This window comes from Haliotis rufescens, unplaced genomic scaffold (genome assembly GCF_023055435.1).
Source record: "Haliotis rufescens isolate VD_foot unplaced genomic scaffold, xgHalRufe1.0.p SCAF_27, whole genome shotgun sequence".
NCBI classification, from domain to species: domain Eukaryota; kingdom Metazoa; phylum Mollusca; class Gastropoda; order Lepetellida; family Haliotidae; genus Haliotis; species Haliotis rufescens.
The window spans coordinates 5,582,664-5,603,749 of record NW_025963968.1 but is presented as its reverse complement, the minus strand read 5'-3'; the positions used below and the strand labels follow the sequence as shown (position 1 = coordinate 5,603,749).

At 41.9% G+C, this 21,086-nt stretch overlaps 1 protein-coding gene across 1 annotated transcript in view; it reads left to right on the top strand.

Annotated features, from left to right (window-relative positions):
- LOC124121746 (armadillo-like helical domain-containing protein 3) overlaps window positions 1-9,957 on the top strand; it is a 48,187-nt gene extending 38,230 nt beyond the window's left edge. Inside the window, exon 27 of the mRNA XM_048402599.1 lies at window positions 8,473-9,957. Coding sequence (XP_048258556.1) covers window positions 8,473-8,565 — 93 coding nt within the window. The 3' untranslated portion in view covers window positions 8,566-9,957. The remainder of the gene's footprint in view (window positions 1-8,472) is intronic.
- Window positions 9,958-21,086: the final 11,129 nt, after the last annotated feature.

Here is a 21,086-nt window from a genome sequence, read left to right as displayed (position 1 = left end):
CACCAATATTACAGCTGTATGACGGCACTCTGTAAATAATGGAGTCTGTCTGGATCAGACAATCCTGTGATTGATATCATGAGCATCAATCCACACAATTGGGATACGATGACAATCACCAACGTCAGCAAGTCTGATCACCCGATCCTGTTAGTCACCTCTTACAACAAGCATAGTCGCCTTTTACGGCAAGAATGGGTGTCTGTAAACAATTTCATTAGTATTGCAGTTGTATTGATATGTGTAAAATCACTTGCTTTTACTTTTTAGATAGTATCACAACAAAGTGTAAAGTTAGATGGTTACAGCCTAAACATCTGGTTTGAAACAGAGTTCAAATATTTGTATGGTGGAGTCATGTAGTCATTAGTGTCCAACCTCGAGCCAGCACAGGTCGATCGCCAGCTGGTCTGATTAGATCGAGCTGTGCTGCATCCACCGTGTGAGGAATCAGCTGAAGTGGTTGTCTTCAACTCCTTGACACCATCTAGGTTGCATGCCATATTGCAATCCAGCTGAATTACCTTCACGCCACAGTTGGCATCGGACAATCTGACAAGGGAGATACTGTATTTAACATGAGTACGTTGACAAAAGTATGAAAGTTGGACAAGTATCAGGCACCAGAAATTAACTCCAGAGAACAAGCTATGATATGGACCCTTTGGACCCTTTTGGACCCTTTTGATTCAAACACTTGCAAGTTTTGACTTATGAACAGAGCCCAATTAGCATTTAAGGATTAAAAATTCCTTGTTTCTCAGTGTACTGTTAAAATGTACGTGGCATGATTAAGAAGAGGTTCTCTGTGCGTGAAGAACACACTTAGAACTCCTATTTTATCACAATAGAATCTTGTGCCAATATTTGTGTTTATATGAAGCCACAGCTAAACATGCCACGTGGAGATGTTGGCCATGTGAACACACAAAGTGCACAGTGGGAGCCACAAAATAAATACAAGTATTCAGAACTATAGAATACTAAACAAGCTCTCGTGTAATATAATTTTAACATGTGAATAGTATTGGTATTTGACGAGTGAGTTTAGTATTTAACTTATTACCAGTGTAAAAATTCCCTAAAATTTCACCCAGACAATCGGACTGGCAACTTTGCAACGTTACCAGACCAGATAAAATGTTGCCAGTCCAGAATTTTCTAGATTAACGAACAAGAGTAAGAAAAGGGTAAACATAAGAATATTATTGTTTAATGTTAGTTCTCAGAAAATAAACTGGTAGATTGTCAACTTAGTATCTTTAACTCATTGAAATTTTATTCATCCATTATGTTTTTAACGTTTACAGTTAATTTACCTGTTACACTGACAGACATGCAACTTTTAAAGACTGACCGTCCAATATAGACTGTCTCGGTCTGTCGGGCAGGCAGGTTTTTTCAACACTGATATTACTTGCCATTTATAACTTTTTCAAACCCTGTTTGATCAGACTATGGGAATTCCCAACTAGGTCCAGCATATGAATACAATATCAGTTGCCAGTTGCCAGGTATTAATTTAGTACATTTTTATGCCAAAACGGCCGACCTTTAGAATTCAGAATCACAAAGTTTGTGTGGCCTTGTTATTCAGGATGTTACACACAGTTGGTGTGGCCTTGTTATTCAGGGTGCTACACAGTTGGTGTGGCCTTGTTATTCAGGGTGCTACACAGTTGGTGTGGCCTTGTTATTCAGGGTGCTACACAGTTGGTGTGGCCTTGTTATTCAGGGTGTTACATACAGTTGGTGTGGCCTTGTTATTCAGGGTGTTACATACAGTTGGTGTGGCCTTGTTATTCAGGGTGTTACACACAGTAGGTGTGGTCTTGTTATTCAGGGTGTTACACACAGTTGGTGTGGCCTTGTTATTCAGGGTGCTACATACAGTTGGTGTGGCCTTGTTATTCAGGGTGTTCCACACAGATGGTGTGACCTTGTTATTCAGGGTGTTACACAGTTGGTGTGGTCTTGTTATTCAGGGTGCTACACACTTGGTTGGCCTTGTTATTCAGGGTGTTACATACAGTTGGTGTGGCCTTGTTATTCAGGGTGTTACATACAGTTTGTGTGGTCTTGTTATTCAGGGTGTTACACACAGTTGGTGTGACCTTGTTATTCAGGGTGTTAGACAGTTGATGTGACCTTGTTATTCAGGGTGCTACACACTTGGTATAGCCTTGTTATTCAGGGTGTTACATACAGTTGGTGTGGCCTTGTTATTCAGGGTGCTACATACAGTTGGTGTGGTCTTGTTATTCAGGGTGCTACACAGTTGGTGTTGCCTTGTTATTCAGGGTGTTACACACAGTTGGTGTGGCCTTGTTATTCAGGGTGTTACATACAGTTGGTGTGGTCTTGTTATTCAGGGTGTTACACACAGTTAGTGTGGCCTTGTTATTCAGGGTGTTACACACTTGGTATAGCCTTGTTATTCAGGGTGTTCCACACAGATGGTGTGACCTTGTTATTCAGGGTGTTACACAGTTGGTGTGGCCTTGTTACTCAGGGTGTTACACACAGTTGGTGTGGCCTTGTTATTCAGGGTGTTACACACAGTTGGTGTGGCCTTGTTATTCAGGGTGTTACACACAGTTGGTGTGGCCTTGTTACTCAGGGTGTTACACAGAGTTGGTGTGGCCTTGTTACTCAGGGTGTTACATACAGTTGGTGTGGCCTTGTTATTCAGGGTGTTACATACAGTTTGTGTGGCCTTGTTATTCAGGGTGTTACACACAGTTGGTGTGGCCTAGTTATTCAGGGTGCTACACACAGTAGGTGTGGCCTTGTTATTCAGGGTGTTACACACAGTTGGCGTGGCCTTGTTATTCAGGGTGTTACATACAGTTGGTGTGGTTTTGTTTTTCAGGGTGTTACATACAGTTGGTGTGGCCTTGTTATTCAGGGTGTTACATACAGTTGGTGTGGCCTTGTTATTCAGGATGTTACACACAGTTGGTGTGGTCTTGTTACTCAGGGTGTAACATACAGTTGGTGTGGCCTTGTTATTCAGGATGTTATACACAGTTGGTGTGGCCTTGTTATTCAGGATGTTACACACAGTTGGTGTGGTCTTGTTACTCAGGGTGTAACATACAGTTGGTGTGGCCTTGTTATTCAGGATGTTACACACAGTTGGTGTGGCCTTGTTATTCAGGGTGTTACACACAGTAGGTGTGGCCTTGTTATTCAGGGTGTTACATACAGTTGGCGTGGCCTTGTTATTCAGGGTGTTACATACAGTTGGTGTGGTTTTGTTTTTCAGGGTGTTCCATACAGTTGGTGTGGCCTTGTTATTCAGGGTGTTACATACAGTTGGTGTGGCCTTGTTATTCAGGATGTTACACACAGTTGGTGTGGCCTTGTTACTCAGTGTGTTACACACAGTTGGTGTGGCCTTGTTATTCAGGGTGATATGTCATTAAAATCAAATGTGTAGGCCACTGCATTCATTGTTATGTTTGTAAAAAAATTAATTTACTTTTATTCATTCCTTCCTTTGATCAGCAACTTTCATAATACAGCATTAGATTTAAATCAAGCAACGTAGTCAGAAAAATTAAAATGATTGGAAGTTTGTTTGTCTCCCGATATTTTCAAAGAACATCGTAGGAGGTTGACGTCAGTTCACGTCTTTCATTAAGCCAAACTTCTGGTTAATATGGTTCAATATTATTCAAATTTCTGTTCAGCTCTCTCTAATGTCTTCCATTTTCTAATTCCATTTGAGTAAAAAACGTTTTGGCCTCAAGCTATTATACCGAATTTACAATTAAACCCAACCTGTTTTCTATCTGAGCCCAGCTTAAGTAAAGAGTTAATATGTCCGAGTACATTACACGCTGAAGAGATCCCCAGTACGCAGGTTTGCCTGTTGTGAGGTTACGCTGGCCCTATTGTATCACTACCTGTATTTATTTCCAGCATTAATGCAGCCACAGCCAAGCACTTGCCACTTTGTTTGCTTTGATGAGATTTACTGCATATTGATCGAGGATTAGTCCTCGACTGCGCTGGGATGCAAATGACAAAGTCAGGCTTATTGGTGGTGTGGTCTTGTCAATCCCTGGCCATTCTCTCGGACCCTCTCAGACAGGATCAGCAAGCTCTAGTGCTATGACTTACGTCTCCTTAAAATAGTTCATTCTAATTCTAGAAAACTATTTCTGTGCCACCATTTCCTTTTTGCGAACATGCTTAAATGTGCTTCAGGTATTGACTTGTTCATCACAGGACGTCCTCTGTTGCTTTTGTGTCATTCAAAACTGTTGTGGAATACAGTTACGTACATAGCTTAGTTTGTGAACATGGTGAAAAGGGTTTTGTGTTCTATGTGTGTGTAGAAAACATATTAGTTATTATATGAGCATTTTGATGGATAATTGTTTCCAAATTTATCATGTTCTGATTTGGATGTAGGTGATATGCTGAAAATACTTTTGTCATTGTTCATTTAACAAGCAGAAGCAGGGACTACATTTGAAAAGAAATTTCAAGGTTTTTGTCTGGAAATAACAGGGTTGCAAGTAGAATTGAATCTCTCCGTAGGCTAGTCGAAATTCTTGGTTTTCAAGATTGATTCCTATTCTAGTATGACCTAGTAGACTGGTAACTATGGTAACCTCCGAGTGTAGTTGTTTGGCCGTGGCATATCGGTATAGTCCCATCCAATGCAAACACTCTGTGGAGATTCCAGGCCAGGTTAGGTCCCTAGCACTATATTATTGTTTTCAGTTAAAACTCAAGTCAGGTAAGGTCCATTTCACATTATAACTGTTTCCAGTAGGGATTCAAGGCCAGGTTAGGTCCATTTCACACTATAACTGTTTCCAGTAGGGATTCAAGGCCAGGTTAGGTCCATTTCACATTATAACTGTTTCCAGTTGAGATTCAAGGCCAGGTTAGGTCCATTTCACACTATAACTGTTTCCAGTAGGGATTCAAGACCAGGTTAGGTCCATTTCACATTATAACTGTTTCCAGTAGGGATTCAAGGCCAGGTTAGGTCCACTTCACACTATAACTGTTTCCAGTAGGGATTCAAGGCCAGGTAAGGTCCATTTCACACTATAACTGTTTCCAGTAGGGATTCAAGGACAGGTAAGGTCCATTTCACATTATAACTGTTTCCAGTAGGGATTCAAGGCCAGGTAAGGTCCATTTCACACTATAACTGTTTCCAGTAGGGATTCAAGGCCAGGTAAGGTCCATTTCACACTGTAACTGTTTCCAGTTGGGATTCAAGGCCAGGTAAGGTCCATTTCACACTATAACTGTTTCCAGTAGGGATTCAAGGCCAGGTTAGGTCCATTTCACACTGTAACTGTTTCCAGTTGGGATTCAAGGCCAGGTTAGGTACATTTCACATTATAACTGTTTCCAGTAGGGATTCAAGGCCAGGTTAGATACATTTCACACTATAACTGTTTCCAGTTGGGATGCAAGGCCAGGTTAGGCCCCCCAGCACACTATAACTGTTTCCAGTTGGGATTCAAGGCCAGGTTAGGTACATTTCACACTGTAACTGTTTCCAGTTGGGATTCAAGGCCAGGTTAGGTCCATTTCACATTATAACTGTTTCCAGTTGGGATTCAAGGCCAGGTAAGGTCCATTTCACATTATAACTGTTTCCAGTAGGGATTCAAGGCCAGGTTAGGTCCATTTCACACTGTAACTGTTTCCAGTTGGGATTCAAGGCCAGGTTAGGTCCATTTCACACTGTAACTGTTTCCAGTAGGGATTCAAGGCCAGGTTAGGTCCATTTCACACTATAACTGTGCCCAGTAGGGATTCAAGGCCAGGTTAGGTCCATTTCACACTATAACTGTTTCCTGTAGGGATTCAAGGCCAGGTTAGGTCCATTTCACACTATAACTGTTTCCTGTAGGGATTCAAGGCCAGGTAAGGTCCATTTCACACTATAACTGTTTCCAGTTTGGATTCAAGGCCAGGTAAGGTCCATTTCACACTGTAACTGTTTCCAGTTGGGATTCAAGGCCAGGTTAGGTCCATTTCACACTATAACTGTTTCCAGTTGGGATTCAAGGCCAGGTTAGGTCCATTTCACACTGTAACTGTTTCCAGTTGGGATTCAAGGCCAGGTTAGGTACATTTCACATTATAACTGTTTCCATTTGGGATGCAAGGCCAGGTTAGGCCCCCCAGCACACTATAACTGTTTCCAGTAGGGATTCAAGGCCAGGTTAGGTCCATTTCACATTATAACTGTTTCCATTTGGGAGTCAAAGCCAGGTGAGGCCCCCAGCATACTATAACTGTTTCCAGTAGGGATTCAAGGCCAGGTTAGGTCCATTTCTCATTATAACTGTTTCCAGTTGGGAGTCAAGGCCAGGTTAGGTCCATTTCACATTATAACTGTTTCCAGTTGGGATGCAAGGCCAGGTTAGGTCCCCCAGCACACTATAACTGTTTCCAGTTGGGATTCAAGGCCAGGTTAGGTCCATTTCACACTGTTACTGTTTCCAGTTGGGAAGCAAAGCCAGGTTAGGCCCCCCAGCACACTATAACTGTTTCCAGTTGGGATTCAAGGCCAGGTTAGGTCCATTTCACATTATAACTGTTTCCAGTTGGGATGCAAGGCCAGGTTAGGTCCATTTCACATTATAACTGTTTCCAGTTGGGAGTCAAGGCCGGGTAAGGCCACCCAGCACACTATAACTGTTTCCAGTAGGGATTCAAGGCCAGGTTAGGTCCATTTCACATTATAACTGTTTCCAGTTGGGATGCAAGGCCAGGTTAGGCCCCCCAGCACACTGTAACTGATTCCAGTTTGGATTCAAGGGCAGGTTAGGTCCCAGCACACTATAACTGTTTCCAGTTGGGATTCAAGGACAGGTTAGGTCCCAGCCAAATATGACCATTTCTACTTTGAATTAAAGGCCATGTTAAGTCCCCAGCACTCTATGTATAGAATAAAACACACCTCAGAGGTTTTGGTTGAAAATGTAAAACTGCAATGTGGGAAAAGCCTGTTTTATCCAACTTATGAACGATCTAAAGGCAAGAAAAAACAAGAAAACATTGATATACCTTATAGTGAAACAATACAGTGTTTTGCGGTATAAAAGGAATTTGCTCTAAGTGTGCGAGAGAAAAAACACATGCAGCATGGACTAGTTGGAGTCATGACATGATAAACTGAACACCATCTCATCACCTGCCATGGTAGCTCAGTGGGAGAACAGTAGGTTACGAAACTTAATACAATATGCGAGGTTGCAGGTTCAATTCACGTCATGGAATTTTCATGTAGAAAAAATTGTGACTTTTAGCAAATCATCAAACACAATTGTGTCAAGTTTATAAAAAATGAATTGTAAAACCTAAGTATTACAATAGAAGTGAACCATTTCAAAACCTGGGTTTGGAAGATGAGCTGGTTGCAAGGTTTTCCCGAGGTTGTCAGGAACCAAATGCTATATAGGGTAACATAGTGATAGGTTTATCATACTGTTTCCACTTTGGATTCAAGGCCAGGTAAGGTTCCAGAACACCAGAACTGTTTCCAGTTAGAATTCAAGGCAAAATTAGGCAGTACCCATGCTTTCTTCAGTGGGGATTGATCATATAGCCACCCTTGCTAGCGATACTGTTAATATTACTACCCCCACTTCCAGGCTGCCCTGCACCTTCCCCCACCCCCCAAAGACCGAGATCGTACAGTCTAGATATCCCCACAGGGTCTGCCCCCACCTCCTACCTACAGGTCCCCTTGGCCAGACTTCAAAGAGCATCTGGGGTGTACGTGGAAGGGCGACACTCAGTGAAGGGAATTAGCGGATATTACTCACACGAAGCCAGGGAGCACACTAGCACAGATAATTCAATGATTGAATAATTAATGAGGTAATTTGATCAGAGTAGGATGGTGAGTGGCAATTGAGGCTTGTGAATGCCAATTGATCTTATGTCAGACGCGCAATAACATTAAATGTGACTTGAACTAGAATTGCTTTTCAAAATTCATATTTGTTTGGCTCTATGATGGGAATGATCACAATGATTCTACACTTATATTTCTGTTTCCAGTCCTTGGCTATAAAATGTAACTTTGTCAATGATTTTGTCAGGAATTTTCTGTAGTCCACAGTTAGACATTTGAAAAGTTTCATAATGTCCATCAGCCATTTTACTTATCACGTTCGCCAGCCTTCCCGATATTAGCCTTTCTGAACCCTGAAAATTCAGGTTAGAATCTTCACCAACTCATGCTTGCCATAAGAGGTGACTAACAGGATTAGGTGGTCAAGATTGGGTGGTCAGGCTCGGTGACTCGGTGACTCGGTTGATGCATGTTGTCGTATCCCAATTGTGTAGGTCAATGCTCATTGTTTATGCAGACTACCGTCATTTAGAATACTGGTGAGTGGTAAGTTAAACAACAAACAAACATCAGACTGTGATCACCTGTGATGGGATGATGTGACACTATCTTTTTCCATGTTTCAGGTCCGTCTGATCATCTGTGACGTGAGACGCGGTGTGTCCAACTTGGCAGGTCACCAGCAGGACGTCCTCCACGAACTGTCCACCCTGTCCTAGCAACAGGTGCTGGGATACAGGCTCCAGATGCAGCAGGAAGACTGGAGTCTAGATGCTGTTGATTGCCAGGTTCCTGTTGCCAGACTTTACATATTACTCATTCTCACAACAGCATTACACGGTTCCTGGAGACTGCCACAGGGTTATACAGCTGTCCTCGCACTGGCCATGGCATCCTGTTTTACTGTTATTGTGTGGATTAATGCAAGGCTTAGTTCACTATCAAAGCTTGGTTGAAACGTCAGAACTTTATTATATCAATGGAGAAAGGTAAACGTGGGCTAACGTTAACAGTGAAAATGTACTGTTCGATGATTGGACAAGATGTTTGAAATCCTTTGAGAGTTCTTGCAGTGAAGATGTTGCATTGTGAAGGAAAGCTCTGTGGATGTGATCAAGGTTCTGGGCGTCAGGATGCAACAGAGATTACCTGTGTAACTTGTGGCATCATGGATTCAAACTCAGTCTTGAGTAAAACCTCGGAGATGTTCTGTACACAGCAGATACAAGCTATTCTAATACTTAAGGATAATAATATGGACTGCCAGAGAAGAAATAGTCCACATGCAATTATGGCAAGTTAAGCTGATCAGATTAATTTTGTAGCAAGCAAAACTGGTCAGTTTAAATTTGTAGCAAGCAGAACTGGACAGCTTTAACTTATAACAAGCAAACCTGGTCAGCATGGACTGTTAAATATAAACAGTTAGATATACCTCCAATTTGCGGCCAATGAGGATGGCTCAAAGACACTTGCTGAAGAACTGGAATATTGAGCTTGTTTGTGGAACGGATGGATCCAAGTTTTCTGCCTCACCGAAAAAAGGGCCAGACCTGGCTGTTGTACCTCGACTCCAGGGGAACACGAGTGGCTCACACAGACTGAAACTGATCCTGTTGATCAGGAACGATGGAGTTTGTTTACTGGTCCTAGCAGACATAGGAAGACTTGTGTAAAGAGGCTTGTTATGTTACCATGACAACAAGTGTGTCTGTTATGATACAAGTACAAAGTACTTCGCATGAACTGTACTGTTTGTGTATTGATGCTGGGGAACACACCTGGCCACACCTGGGTCAGGACATGTCAGGACATGAAGGGTTTGTGATGGTATATTGGTGTATGAACGTGGGAACATGACAAGGGGAAGTCATGTTTGTCGTGGTCCGATTTTGTTATAGTGAATAAAGATGTTGTTGTATTTGTGGGAGTGACACGTTGTCTGGTGTGTTCACACTTGTACCAGTGTAGGGATGCAGTATAGATCCTAGAGGTGTAGCGATATGGTGGGGTATCGATAACATACGGTATGTATACTATGGGTGTGATATGATTCGTATTCCCCAACACTTTTACTTCACAAGTTGATAGTCTTTCATTTTGCAGGTGAAGCAGAACCCTGAATCATTTGTCATTATTTCTCAGAGCTCAGAGATGGGATCTTGTAGGGCAGAAACATATTGGTATTCCAATCTGTGTCCAGCCATGAAATACCGTATATGACCGCGTATAAGATGAATTTTGAGGACCAGAAAAAAGATTCTGTAGAAAGGGATCGGCTTAACCACGGGATACACTTTCCTGATAGTATTTTTCAGATCGTGATCTGTCAGAAACATCGCCTGAATGAAGGTCCGATAGATTACAACTTCCCGAAAGTTTGGAAGTTGCCACGACTGGAGCCATTATTGTTATAAATTATCAATAAAGTTATTAAAAAAAGACAAGAGAAACAGCTTCCCACGTTATGAAAGTGGATGACTGGTTTGTTAAATCTTTATTAGAAATCATAATGACTTTTTCAATATAGTTACAACGTTTTTCATCTTATATTATTGAATATATGCGAGTACCGGCACATGTCTTGCAGTCCGACTTTGCAGTGTTTTTTTCACTTCCTGGTTCGGCTTATCTGCGGGTCATATCATTTTCTTTCGTATTTCAATGATCAAGTTAACACCTCAGCTTATCTACGGGGTCGGCTTATCGGTGGTCATATACGGTACTAGAGAATCTGTGTAAGCTGGTGGTTAAACAGTTTCTGTTACTATGCACATGGTTTACACCAATATAACTTGTAAAGAAATATATCGTATGTATCACAATACAGGAGTTATGAATCAATGTATTATATCCAGGGCCTTGTATCATGATACAATACTGTATCAACGTATCGTTACACTACTAATGCTGAACTATGGGACTGACATTGAACTGTGTGCAGATAACTCCCAATATTATGCTGTTGAAATGGGAATTTGGTGCCAGTAATGAATAGACTTGTATAAGTCTCTAAGGCAATAATTATTACTTCAAATCATAAATTCTAGATTATTTTAATAATATGAACAAGTTGTCCCTATGAGAAGCTGGAGTCCTTACTGTCCACGTATCTAGACTTGCCTCTTAGGAGGATAGAATTACTACACATGCATGGACTTTTCTCTCAGTACAGCCTTGGAGCAAGGCTAATGACAGAAGGGTATTGAATAAATTCTCACAATTGGAAACACCAACACTGATTGTTTGTCACCACCACTGGGAGGTTCTTGTCACACTATCAACCACTGGTTTGTTGCCAGGCAACCAGGATATGAACTCAGTCCCTCCGTGATATGTTACTGAGGTATCTATGATATCTGTCACTACTTGCATGCCTATGATGCAGTGTGGATGTTAAGGAGGAGACTTATGTCTATAATGGATCTGAAACTGTCCTTGCTCAACAAATCATTATTCATTTGTCTGGAGGAGACAGAGGTGCTCAAAGGCTTAGCGTTCTGTACTCCATGCAGACTTCCATCCCTTAGCAGTTCAAAATCCACCAGTTCAGATTCAGATTTGTTCTCGATTATGATCCATCATGTTTGTGCTCATGGGTTTTGCTACAAAGTGTTGAATGTCTTTCTTCCTACATCAGTCGGGGGGCACGGGTGGCCCAGTCGTCTAAGGCGCCACGATTCGCTGTGCAGAGTTGCATCCCTTGGGCACGCCAGAAACCTATGATTGTGGGTTCGAATCCCGGTTCACCACGATTATGTTTCTAGGTTTGTCAGCACCATACCCGTGCTCGTGGGTTTCACCGAAGTGGTAAACATCTGAGACCTGCATCACTTTGGGCTTTCCTCCCACATTAAGCTGACACGCCGTGATATAACTGGAATACTGTTAAATGCAGCTTAAACCCAACTCCCTCACTCCTACAGTTGGACACACCATGACAGGGATTTATCCAGGAATCCAAATTAAGTGTCCTTGGAATGCAGTTTGGGAGAAAATCATGATTTCCTCAAAACGGTCTGTGAAACACAAGCCTAGGCAGATCCAGAGGAGGGTCCAGGAGGTCCAGGAGGTCCAGACGCCCACTTTCGAAAACCAAATGTGTTATGTTGTAGGCGGTAAGATTATCTGAGGAGGAGTTTGATATTTTGGACCCCTCCCTTTTGATAATGCTGAATCCACCCTTGACAAGTCACCTCTACAGAGCCATAACATTAGTTATTACCTTCTGCAGACTTGAGGTAGAATATCGGTCACTGAGCTGGTGGAGATAGATCACTGTCATGATGTGATTTGATACTGTTGCAAGTGGCTTAGACTGAACTCACTCACTCTCTTGTGAAGATCTGGGGTAGAATAGGTCTTCAGCAACGCATGCTTGCTGTAAAAGGCGACTATGCTTGTCGTAAAAGGCGACTAACGGGATCGGATGGTCAGGTTCGTGGACTTGGTTGATGCATGTCATTGATCCCAATTGCGTGGATCGATGCTCATGATATCAATCACTGGATTGTCTGGTCCAGACTTGATTATTTACAGACCGCTGTCATATAGCTGGAATATTGCTGAGTGGGGCGTTAAACAACTAACCAACCAACCACTCTTGTCCCTGTGATCAAATCAGTTAGCATCACAGTGTTGAGATAATACTTGGAATGTTTGTATTCACAGTAGACTAGATTGTGTGTTCAAGCGTGGTCCTCTGCTGATTGGTAACTGAAGGGAGCATGGGGCAGTCCATGAAGACTACAACTGTCTGTTCTCATTTACATGCTTTTTCACAAATATACTGCTCAACTTATGTCAAGAAGACAGCATTAGACATTAACACTAGTCCCGTAGTCTGTGCCAAACTGCCCAATAGTTAAGGTATCATAAGGACTAGTAGAAATTTGACATTTTTAAGGGTTTTTCTAGATGTTATCATTATGACTAGTGGACTGAACAGTCCTATCGTTATGGATATTGTGTTTCATGTTCGTGCAGGTGTGTCCGCTGACCTCACTGATGTTTGTAATTGTGGACATGAAGCATATAGATTATACAGGGGATTCCTGGGCAGTGATTTTTGGAAAATTTGGTGCCGACTGTCGGCATGTTTTGTGAATAATCTGTTATTTTCTGTACAAATGAACAGAAATACGATGCTTTCAGTCAGGGTGTTTTGGGTGCCTGAGGTCCAAGAATATTTTTTTAGCCAAATAACGGTGATGATGGACTTTGTGACCAAAGAAGCAGCAATATTACACTGACTGCCAGTATATGTCATACAGCTGTGGTAGTGTCAACTAGTTGATAGTGTTATAATACTGCATGGTATGTTGTATATGTGTATATAATCAAAATGCATGTACATTTCTGTTATAAACCCTATTTAAATTTGTTGTACATTTGTATAGAATAGCCAATGGAATGTTATTTGAACTGAGATGGCGTCACTGGCAGACAAATGATCATGAATGGGAATATTTACGTATATGGTCAGTTATACCATCTTTTCTTGTTGTGTATGTTTTAGTCATTAAAAAATATGTGCAAATATTGCAAGTATTGTTCCATTGAACATGCATGTATTTAGGTTCTCTGCAAACAAAATGGCGCCGCAGCTAGAGCCTCCCTTTATCGTGTTGATATAGATATATCCATATTGATTGTTGAAACCCTTCAAGGGATTCTAGCACTTCACATATAGATCAGGGAATAAACACTGCAATCAAATTGTTTCGATACATATGTCACTTAGATTAACATAATCATCAAAGTTGATACATGTAGCATATCATAGTCAAGAAAGTAACTGGATATTACAAAAAAATCATTTACAAATCTTTCCAAGTTTTATCGGTGGATGTGTTTTATGTCGGCCTTTCTGTAGACGATAATCAAAGCTGAATCTTGTAAATGTAGTGAGAGAATTTTACCGCCGATTACAGTTGTTATATACCTCAGCTGGCGGTACTTACAGACAATATTGTACTGCTGTCTCCAATAGGGATTACATCATGCATATCACACACTGCCTGTTCCATGATGTATCACAATACTTGCTTCATTGTATTGCTTTAACAATATTTGCTCCATAATAAAATATTTAAATAAATAGATATTTGTAATGCGCTATAGGCTATCTGTTGATTATGCTCTAAGCGCTAGAACCAATATTACCCTGTCAAGTTATCCAATCGTTGTTGCTTGATATGAAACCTTTCTGTTTGTGATATAATACCTATGACTAGACTTCCTTCACCAGGGAGGGTGGGGTAGGCACATGGGCGCATTTTGTGAATTCCATTTCTTGTGTTCCCCGTTGCATTTTCTGGAATTTTGCTAAATGTGGCGTAAAACAATATTCACTCGCTTGCTCGCTCGCTCGCTCGCTCACTCACTCACTCACTCACTCACTCACTCACTCACTCACTCACTCACTCACTCACTCACTCACTCACTCACTCACTCACTCAGCCACCCACTCACTCACTCACTCAGCCACCCACTCACTCACTCACTCACTCACTCACTCAAGCCACGAGTTAAATGTTCCCTGCTAGTCCCCTCTATTTCTACTGATCCTGCTAGCATCGTCCCACCCTAGACATGCTCATCCAGTAATGGGGCTAAACAAGCCTATGTCACAATGCAGGGAGATATTTCTTCCTATTTGATGGGATTGTTATTTGTAAAGATGTGTGATGCTGACTATTGATTTTGTCTTGTTTGGAGGAATGTTTGTTTGCTGTAGACATCAGGGAGTGATGTATTGGTGTGTAGTGCCACGGTGTGCATTAACCCATACTATGCTGTGTATCACCATCGTGTGGATTAACCCATACTATGCTGTGTATCACCATCGTGTGGATTAACCCATACTGTGCTGTGTATCACCATCGTGTGGATTAACCCATACTGTGCTGTGTATCACCATCGTGTGGATTAACCCATACTGTGCTGTGTATCACCATCGTGTGGATTAACCCATACTGTGCTGTGTATCACCATCGTGTGGATTAACCCATACTGTGCTGTGTATCACCATCGTGTGGATTAACCCATACTATGCTGTGTATCACCAGCGTGTGGATTAACCCATACTGTACTGTGTATCACCATCGTGTGGATTAACTCATACTATGCTGTGTATCACCATCGTGTGGATTAACCCATACTGTACTGTGTATCACCATCGTGTGGATTAACCCATACTATGCTGTGTATCACCACAGTGTGGATTAACCCATACTATGCTGTGTACCACCACGGTGTCGATTAACCCATACTGTGCTGTGTATATCTCTTGTTACCTCATGGTTTTAAGGGTGCATTGAGGGGGCCTAGAGGTTCTTGCATTTAATTTGTACCCAAACATGGGGAACATGATTTATGAAGTTGACTGTTTTCTCACTTTGCCAACTTTGCTGAAAGCAGTACTCAACCTCACCTGTTCACTGACAGTGGTATAAGGGATGATATGTGCCGTATCTGATAGACTGTTTACAACATTGTTTATAGGAAGGTAGCTACCGTACCTTGTAGTGTCAACATTATCTACTGCTTAGTCCTCTGTCGTTAGGATGGTGGTTAGCCTTGCGGTTAAAGCGCTGGCTTCCACAGAACATATCACTACAATGACATTGCATCACAATGCTTTGCAGACCATTGTCATATCATCAGTTATCATGACATCACAGACAAATGACATCACTAATCTCTCTGTCACTGAAGCTGGTTAGGAGTACATTATGCACTTGTGACACTTCTTATGAACAGAACAAGTTGGAAATATGATTTTGGTTTGTAAATAGAGTCCAACTTGTCATCACGAGTTGATAAAGGGGTTCTGGGTAGCCTAGTGGTCAAAGCGTTTGATCGTCATGCCAGAGACCCAGGTTCGATTCCCCACATGGATACAATATGTGTAGCCCATTTCTGGTGTCCCCCGCCGTGATATTGCTGGAATATTGCTAAAAATGGCATAAAATCTAACTCACTCACTCACCCATCTCGTCCTGCTGCAGCCCTCCTACTGTACAGTCCCAGCCAGATCAGATAAGGAATGTTACAGTAGATATAAGCCTGACTCAATAAACCCCATGTATCAAGTGATGGTCAAAAACAATCTACAAGCTGTTTAATCAATGATTTACGGTAAAGCTGCTCAGACAGTGAGTTGTGTTTATGTGGAGAATGTTCATATCTTGTAACAGCTTTGAAGGATGCAGTTGACTTCATCCAATCTTCCCTGTATGATAAATAACAAGTAAATGTTCCATCTCCTCTTTCTTCTGACAACTGTGCAATTTCAACTCTACAGTGTGTGGTTTTATTCTGCTCAATATTTTCAGAAAAACTCAATGGCTTCCTTTCAAACTTTTCACTCGGTATCGCACAGACATGCAATGGATTTCTTTCCCAAAGGTTTCAAACTGTGACTGGCTTTATCACAGAGTGATCATGTAGATCAATGTCAGTGATAGTCACAGTTTGTTCCAAGAAAATTTAGTTTGTGGATGCAGACAAAGCTGACACTGTAAGCAGGACATTTTCAGTGAATCCCTATTAGCACTGTAGCTATTACTATCACACATGCTGTAGACATCTTCCTGGCCCGGGAAGATACGGGTTAGAATAGGTCTTCAGAAACCCATGGGAAGATATGGGTTAGAATAGGTCTTCAGAAACCCATGGGAAGATACGGGTTAGAATAGGTCTTCAGAAACCCATGGGAAGATACGGGTTAGAATAGGTCTTCAGAAACCCATGCTTGTCATAAGAGGCGACTAATGGGATCCGGAGGTCAGGCTCGCTTATTTGGTTGATGCATGTCATCATATCACAATTGTATTATTGATGTCAATCACTGGATTGTCTGATCCAGACTTGGATATTTATAGACGCTGTCATATAGCTGGAATATTGCTGAGAGTGACATTAAACAACAAACACCTTACATTGGAACTCAGTTTCAATCAGTAATCCTAGTGTCACCCCATCTAGTTCATTCATGTTACAATCATTAGCTAGTCATGTTAAGTTGTCAGTTAGCCCAAACATTCGTTGGGTAGTATACAATTGTAGAACGTTATTGCTGTCCCTGTGTTCCATGAAGGAGGATTATTTAGTGAAGGTCAAGGCTGATGGAGGTTGGATCTGAGTAAACCCGGTTCCAAAACATCATCTGATTGCCTGATAAATCTGTTACATAATTGTCTTGGTGCTTTGTGAAGCTGAATGTGCAATTTAGAGAGCTCAGCCATTATATTTATTAACAAGATAAGGTGATTTATGCTTGATACAGTTTGTCATGATTTTTACAAATATGTAAATAACATTTTTAGGGTTGGTCATGTTGATGCAGAAACACAAATAACCGATTATGGTATAAACAATACCAAAAGTTATTGTGTGAGACTTTCATGAACCAATTTTACTATTGTTTGAACTGACTGCCTGGTCCTGAAAATACAGGCTAGTCAAGAAGGCAAATTTTCTTTTGCCATTTTTTTTACCTTGATGTCCAAATAATATCAATAATATTTTTTTTAAATTTGGTCATATAAGTGCCATTCAATTATTCAACCCCCATCCTTATATAATATTTATGAAAATTATGTCTTTTTTATCTTTGATGCTTAATGTACATTTGATGTTAGTTGATGTGTTGTCAATAGTCATCTCAATCCTGGTGGACACAAAGTTGTGGAATAGAACTTTCTGATTATTAACATCTTTGAGGTATGGAAACTAGTTATGTCTCCTCATTCATTCCACAAGGCCGTCGTATAGTTGGAATATTGCTGAGTACTGCGTTAAACAACACACACAGCACACACATACACACGCACATGCACATGCACATGCACAAGCACACACAAGCACACACACACACACACACTTATCATAGACTTATTACAACGGCTGTTTCATTGAATAATGCCACACTGTATTACTTTACATTAGGTTTGCATTATTTTATTAATGTTTTAGGTTGTGTATCTGAATATGTTTTATCCTGGCTTGAGGCAACTGTTGATCTGCTAATTGTGAATGAAAATATAAATGTGTTGACTATGATCGCTCTTTTGAACGGCCAAGATGTAACAAGGATTCACTGTGTGGTTATTTACTTTTTATGAGAATCACTTGTAGAGCACCATAAGTTCCTAACCATGTTTTGTGATTGTTTTACAGCATGTGACAGAATGTATATACTAAGAGACTGCCCAATCTTGCATTTTTTAAAGCAGTGACCGAAAAACTATCTGTGTCACCACTTTCATCCTGCTTTGCCAGTTCGGTGATGATTGGGTTTAGTTGTTTGAGTCAGGATGCAGATGACCACACGTGGAGAGGCTGTACTAAAGCATGAGTCTAGGTACACCCTCCGTGTGGAGGGGTGTTATTGAATGGCTCCTGTGAGGGTCCCAGTACTGGGTCATTGAATAAAGAGGGAAATCCAACAGCGTGACTGTTTTCTGTAACCAGAGCCCTACAGGCCAAAGACTTGAATAACTTTACAATAGCATTGTTGCTCTAGAATTTATACAATGGCACTGTGTCTAGTAGATCGTATACAATGGCACTGTGACTAGTAGAACTTATACAATGGCGCTGTGTCTCTGGAACGTATGCAATGGCACTGTGTCTTGTAGAACCTTTTTAAATTGGCATTGTGGCTCATTAACAAATTCATTGCCAAAACCCATGCTTGATAACACGAGGCAGAGCGACACGCCCTAAAATAAGGGTGGCATAACAACTCTATCAACAACGTCAATACTGGGTGTGACCGCCATTTGCTTTGATAAGGGCGAGGTAGCCGCGGTGCATTGAAGACACCAGGGGACTGAAAACAGCCGGGGGGATGTTGTTCCAAATGTCAACCAAAGATGTTGCCAACTGAGCTGGCGTTACCTGCCGGTCCTGTCATAAGCATCGCTCCACCATTGCAGTACCGCAATTGTATTATGCCCTCAAAAGTCTGTTACAACACGTGCAGCGTGTGGGCGGACATTATCCTGCTCAAAGGGAAGAACATGATCTCGAACGAATGTCGTGCCGGTGACGTACGCCATTCAACTTGCCAGAAACAATCATGAGTTGTGTTCTCACATGAGTTGTGATGCCACCCCATACCATTACACCCCCAAACTGACAGCGTGGGGGCACGGGTGGCCCAATCGTCTAAGGCGCCGCGATTCTCTGTGCAGAGTTGCGTCCCTTGGGCACGCCAGAAACGTATGATTGTGGGTTCGAATCCCGGTTCGCCCCGATTATGTTTCTAGGTTTGTCAGCACCATACCCGTGCTCGTGGGTTTCACCGAACTGGTAAACGTCTGAGACCTGCATCATTTCGGGCTTTCCTCCCTCATAAAGCTGACACGCCGCGATATAACTGGAATATTGTTAAAAGCGGCGTTAAACCCAACTCACTCACTCACTGACAGCGTTGAGTAACGCAAGCGTCGCAGAAACGTTCTCATCGGTGCCTGTAGATCCTTGTCCGGCTATCGGAGCTATCGAGATGAAACCTGGACTCCTCTGTGAACTGTATATTGTGTAGTCTTGTCTTCCGAACCTCAGATGTGTACACCAAAATTTTCACTCCCATAAGATGCATGCACTTGGTGGTAGACTAGTAGGAGGAAGAGAAAGGATGACACTTCACTCTGACCACTCTGGTTCGACCCCACATGAGTACAATATGTGAATGCCAGAGAATAACTAGATTACCCCACTGGGTGTAAAAGGCAAAATAGTGGTGATAACTATATGAATAGATCACTGAAATTCAGTGATGACACCAGGTGTTCGTCGAACGGGAAAGCATGTCCTGCCCTACCAGTAGCGCCCGCCCGGTTCTGGTGTTTCACTGATCTGATAGACACTTGCTTCAAGCGGAGTAAAGCCCTGTGATTGATTCATGCACTCTCTTCATATCCATACAGAACCAAATCGGTGAATAAACCCTGCAGATCAATTGCCTCCCCCCTACAGTTCCCAAGGGAATGTTTCAGGTTATTATCCAGCTGAGGCCAATGACCACCAACAGCTGATGACCATCATCGTCTTAATAAGTGACTGTCATTGAAGCTTAAGGGCTATAAACACAATGCCCAGCCTGTTGTAGGCATTGATGTTTTGAGGTTGGAGCTATTTCTAGAGATAGTACTAGAGATAAAACAGACCTTTGTCCTGGGATCGCATGACCTGTCAGACTCATCGTCCAAAGGTCCTCTGTTTGCTTTAGATGATAAAGCCAGAACGTCTTACTGATACGTCAAGCTCTGCACATAGCGACGTGCATCCCTCTTGTGGTTAACACTTAAGAACAAAGGGTTTCTGTAGTCCAAATAAAGGGTTTGTCCCAATGCGATAATGTTCCGACAATGAGGAGCGTTCGTTGTAAAACCTTTGATGATGCAAGCTTTGTTCAGGGTACTGGCTTTTGTGGAATCTGGTCAATATGGACTGAGATTTACCTTAGTTTAATAAGACGTTTTATCATTTGGTAAGTCCGGGTTGATTTAAACACAAGTTCAAGTGATTCGTGACATTTGATTGGCTAACCAAGCAACATAGCTTGCGGTAATGTTTCTATAAACCTAAACATTTAGGCCACGTCCACTTGTGGACTACTCTTTCCTGATTGGCTGATGATAGAGTGGGCGGGGCTTGTGTTGCATTGTTGCGCCGAACGATGTCCCTGATTACGTATCGTTGTCTACAATTGTTTGTGTTACGCGGATTTACACGTTGTTGACATTTTACGGTTATACCCCCATCAACGTAAATATATTAAAGTCAATTTAAAAGGATCTTTCTTGAAAACTTCGTGTGCGTACCGTACCACATGGACAAAACAGCGAGGGGAGAACTCTTGAATAGGTGAATGTAGGTGCACCAACCCTTGTGATACACCTGCAAACACTCACTCGAGTGATTGTTCATAAAGTACCAAGGATTCTTCAAAAGTACCAAGGATTGCTCGTAAAGTACCAAGGATTCTTCAGAAAGTACCAAGGATTGCTCGTAAAGTACCAAGGATTGTTAAGAACTTACCAAGGATTGCTAAGAAAGAACTAAAGATTGTTCGGGGTTTAACCCCGCTTTGAACAGAATTCCAGTTATATCACGGCGTGTCATTTGACGGTTGGCCCAGTCGTCTAAGGCGCCGCGAGTCACTGTACAGAGCTGCGTCCCTTTAGGCACGCCGGAAACCTATGGTTGTGGGTTTGAATCCCAG